General features: G+C 18.9%; 2 protein-coding genes and 1 pseudogene across 2 annotated transcripts, besides 1 other annotated feature; 1 reads left to right on the top strand and 2 right to left on the bottom strand.

Moving 5' to 3' along the window:
* Positions 1–1,148: 1,148 nt before the first annotated feature.
* Positions 1,149–1,421, top strand: PRSY57_1000500 (the record flags this gene model as incomplete). The annotated part of the gene is made up of 1 exon (XM_012907595.2): positions 1,149–1,421. One exon carries the CDS (start codon positions 1,149–1,151, stop codon positions 1,419–1,421), a length of 273 nt encoding a protein of 90 aa, XP_012763049.2.
* Positions 1,422–2,594: 1,173 nt separating this feature from the next.
* PRSY57_1000400 (exported protein (hyp12)) lies at positions 2,595–3,179 on the bottom strand (the record flags this gene model as incomplete). The annotated part of the gene is made up of 1 exon (XM_012907594.2): positions 2,595–3,179. A coding segment is annotated over one exon (585 nt), but the record flags the coding sequence as incomplete, so codon positions are not given.
* Positions 3,180–3,455: 276 nt separating this feature from the next.
* Positions 3,456–4,737, bottom strand: PRSY57_1000300 (erythrocyte membrane protein 1; annotated as a pseudogene; the record flags this gene model as incomplete).
* Positions 3,456–4,737: a sequence feature.
* Positions 4,738–5,158: the final 421 nt, after the last annotated feature.

Raw genomic sequence — 5,158 nt, 5'->3', positions numbered from 1 at the left:
TTATATTTTTTTTTTTTTTTTTTTTTGTTTTTTTTTTTTTTTAAAGTACGTAGTAGTAATTATAGTATTATAAACTTTTTTTTTTTTATGAAAATACAATATTATGAAATAGAAATATTAGAAAAATATATTTAATAATATGTAGAAAACTATATTATAAGGAGAATATATATAAAAAACATTCAATGAATTTGTTAATATTAAAATGTTTCCATCAAGGTACTTATTTTTAATAGTGATATTAATACAATGTCTCAATTATAGTAGAATGATTATAAATATATATTTATCTGTTTAATTTAAAATATATATAATATATATATATAATATATATAATATATATAAATACAATATACATATCTGAATTTATGCATGCAGGATTTTTCTAATAATTTTTTTTCAATACTTGTATTATTATTTTTATAAATACCCTTTTTTAAAATGTTTATAATATATATATGTATAATTTAATGGTTTTATATTAAGAAAACATATGTTTTGTACTTTAGAAAAAAAAAAAATAAAATAAAAAAATAAAAAAAAAATACAAATAGAGAATATAATAAAAATATGTTGTTTTTAATTCATATTATTCTTTTAATTTTTTTAATTATTTTCATCTAATATATATATTATAATTTTTAAATGGTTTCAAAAATAATTTTGGTTGTAATAGAAATTAAATATAAATATAGTAGTGTTTTTTAAATTATAAAATTATTTTTTTTATATTTTTAAGAAATATTAAAAAAAGAACATATTTTTTTTATATAAAAAATAGATAAAAATATTTTTTTAAACTTTAATCATATATATATATATATATTAAATATATTATTCTTTTATTAATTATTTTATTCATTTTAATTTTTTTAAGAAAGATTTGTATATAAAAAATTACATAAGGTAATCTATTTTATTTTAATCTTTATATAAACTTATGCTCTTATTTTATAGAGTCTTTTCTGATAGATAAATAAATAAATAAATATATATATATATATATATATATATATGTTTTTTTTAATATATATGATTACATTTTATTCCTTGTCATTAAAATAATATTATATTTATTAATTTTTTTATTTATAATTTTTATTTGTAGATCAAAAAATTCATTAAAATAACAAACAATAAATTTTAAAATGGCTGAACTCTTTGAGGAAAGTGTTGCATTTATTAATAGTGTACCTAAGGATGTAAATTTGCCTAATGATATTAAGTTAAATTTGTATAAATATTATAAGCAGAGTACAGTAGGTAATTGTAATATAAAGGTACCAAGTAAATTTAAAGTTACTGATAGAAGAAAATATGAGGCTTGGAAATCTGTAGAAAATTTAAATAAAGAAGATGCAAAAAAAAGATACGTTGAACTTGTTAGTGCGTTATTTCCTTATTGGAAAGATGGGGAATAATTTATCAATTTGTATAAGTATATATGATATGGTATTTTATTCCATTTACTTTTTTTTTTTTTTTTTTTTATCGAATTGTTTTATTAATAATAATATATATGTTTGTAGTTTGAAAATGTTATCTTATATATTAGATTTGTTTTTTTTTCCTTTTTTTTTTTTTTTTTATTTATGAGATAGTACATTTTATTTTGTTTTCGTGTACATAAATAATTACATATTCAATATGAATTAAAAAAAATGCAAGAAAATATATATATATATATATATATAATATACAAATCCTTTACAATTCTTGTTGTGTGAAAAGTTATTATTGTTTCATTGAAATCTAATTGTCTTTTTTTTTTTTCCTATTATTATTCTTTTATTGGTTCATATATATATACATATATATTATAATTATATAAACATAAAGAAAGTTGTTTTTATATAAATATAAAATTAAAAAATTTTATCTAAAATATATTTTGAAAAATTATTAGTAAATAATATATATATATATATATATATAAATATATTACTTTTATTTGTTGTTATATTATAATTGGATTAAAAATAATATATTTTGTTCATGTTGTATTATTTTTTTTTATATATAATATAGCTTTTCTCCTACCAGTATAAAAATTGGTGTTAGAAATAAGGATTATACTTAAATGTGTAGAAAGTTATCAAATGAATATGATTGAAATTTGTAATTTATAAAAGATTATGAAGGCGAATATTTTTTATATGTTTATAATTATATATTTAAATTATTTATGTAAAAATATAGATTAAATAAATAATAATATAAAATGAATATGTAACTAATGCATTAAGGTACAATATTTTATAACAAATTATAATTTGATTCAAAAGACATAATTAATTAGTAATTCTTTGAATATATATCAAAGAAGAGGTTTTGAAAAAAAAAAAAAAAATAATAAAATAAAATAAAGTGAATATATAATGATTAATTATATATATAAATAAATATAAATTAAGTAAATGAATAATCATATTACATAACGTAGAACAATTAGTATTATTAAATAAACATATATATCATTTGGTATATTTTTTTTTTTTTTTTTTTTTGTACATTTTTAGTGGTAAAAATTTTGCGTTGGTATTATTTTTTCTCGAGTTATATATCTATCTTCGTATTTTAAAAAATAAAAAGAATCATATATATTTTTTTTCAAAATCAACGATGCTACATATAACATGATTTTTTTTGTATTTTTCCATATCACTTTCAATTTGTTCATATAACTTACGTTGTTTATCTGGATTTTCCTTCGCCATATATAAATGTAAGAATTTTTTAAATTTATCTTTTGTCTTATCATTAAGATCCATAGTATCTACTATACTATCAGCATATCTTTCATTAATAAGACGTAAAGGATTTCTTAATTTGTATTCATTTTTATTTTCATCGAATAAATATGTTTCATTCTTTTTAGAAGATATATTTGTAATGTTATTTTTTCTTCTTTTCAATGAATCTCCTAAATTATTTTGTTGCGTATGTTTTGATTTATTATATGAAGTAACATCTAATTCAGTTCCTTTTATAAATCGTGATTTTGATTGTAATTCATGATTGTCTTCATTTTTATTGTTCCGTTTATTTACACATTTACCATTTTTTATAGATTTACTTGTAGATTCATCAGAAGTTTGTTCCGATATCAATCTTATATATTTTGAACTACATTTTTCATGTAAGGTTTCTTGTATATTAACAAAATTTTGAATATATTTCTAAAAATAAAAATAAAATTAAATTAAATATAATTTAAAAAATAATTAAATAAATCATATAATTTGTATTCATAAAAATAAAAAAAAATATAAAAATTTCATTTTTTTTTTTTCTACATTATATATATATTATATATAGGAAAATATTACTCCTTTTAATTTATTATTTATATATTATCTAAACATAATCCCTTTTGGATTCATATAATTGTATTATTCATCAATTAAATTATTATCTTTTTCCTCATCCTTTTCATGATAATTATTTCTATATCATCAAAAATTGTACAAATTTTCAAAATGATCATCATCTGTTACATTAGTGTTTTCCACATTATTATTATTTTCGTCAAAATGTATATCTATATATATATTTGTGCGTAAATTTTTTGTTTGAAAAATATTATTTTGAGTTGTAATATCATTATATGAGATATTTGTTGATCCAAGATTATCAAGAGGGATTTTGTTATTATCGTCATAACTATATATATTGTTTCTACTTATCATATTATATGTTTCATCCTTCATTTTATGAATATCATCAAGAGTTGATGGAGGTATATCCAATATATGTTCATTATTTTCCATAGTCCATTCTTCATTCAATTTATTTAACATATCTTCCTTATGGTTCCACTTTTTGCACATATCTCTATGTCTATCTAGCCATTTATGAAATAGATTTAATTGGTTCGTTATAGGATCACTATGTGTTTATTTGACAACACTATTAAAAGTTGTATTTTTTTTTATGATTTGTACCAAATAATTAGTTTTCTTTTCGTTTCAGCACTTCATCATAAATATCAACATTATGGTTAGTACTTAACGAATCGTTGATTAAATCAATTGTAGTATATATATTATTCGAAACATATTTTGGATTGTCCATGATATTAGTAGTCCTATTAATATTTTCCGGAACATTCCAGTGAATATTATAAGTAACTTCTTCACCACTAATATCAAGAAATCTATCTTGGATAGATTTAATAAAAGGTTTTTTATCATAAATATCAAAATATAAAGTATTAGGTTGGGTATACGTATTACGATCTGGTAATTCATTAGTTAAGGGTACGTAGGGTCCTGTATGATTTAAATATTGTGCAATAAAATTCTGTTTCAATTGGTTCCATTCATTATCTGTAAGTTTTTTGGTGGTTGTGTCCCTAGTGTCCTGAATATGATCTATATGAGTATCCTTCACATCATATGTTTTGCTACTAGGTTTTAGTACCTCTTCAATGAAAGTTTTATATTTTGGTGATTTATATGGATATATATCATTAATATCGAATTCTTCATATTCACTTTCGGACGACGGCGTTATATCAGATGAAGATATATCTCCAATATATGTATAGTCATCATATTGATCCCCCTGCACATAAATGTAAATTTTTCTTTATATATTGTTGCTTTTTCGAACCAACGTTTTGAACGCGAACAATACGGAATATATCAATTCGATGATTTGGTTTTGGGGATATAATAATTTCCTTTAGGTATTTCCAATATATTCGGAACAAATTGCTGACAGTCTGGATTTTTTCTACATAAAAAAAAAAAAAAAGAAAGAAAATGAAGAGATAAAAAGTGGAAAGATAAAGTTGTAAGGAGTAAAATAAAAGGATATTATGTATTAATTGGTGATTATAAAAAATACTGTGAAATAAGGGATTCATTTAATTTTGATTAAAAAAAAAAAAAAAATAAATTATACGAAATTATTTTTAAAGGAACAAGTTTCTGGAAAGATCTTGGGTTTTTTTTAGATGTGTTAGGTATATATGCAGTAGAAGGTAATATTTTTGTTCTTGTTAATTCTTTAGTTTTACTTATAAGGAATATGAAAATAATGTATTACTCTTTTTACTAAATATTTGTTGCTAGTTTCTACCGGTATTTATGGATTTTTTTTATATTGTGAATAATTATTACAGTTATAGTAGTTGCATTACTTGTTGTTCGGT

Source organism: Plasmodium reichenowi, chromosome 10, assembly GCF_001601855.1.
Source record: "Plasmodium reichenowi strain SY57 chromosome 10, whole genome shotgun sequence".
NCBI lineage: Eukaryota > Apicomplexa > Aconoidasida > Haemosporida > Plasmodiidae > Plasmodium > Plasmodium reichenowi.
This window is presented reverse-complemented; position numbering and strand designations above follow the sequence as displayed.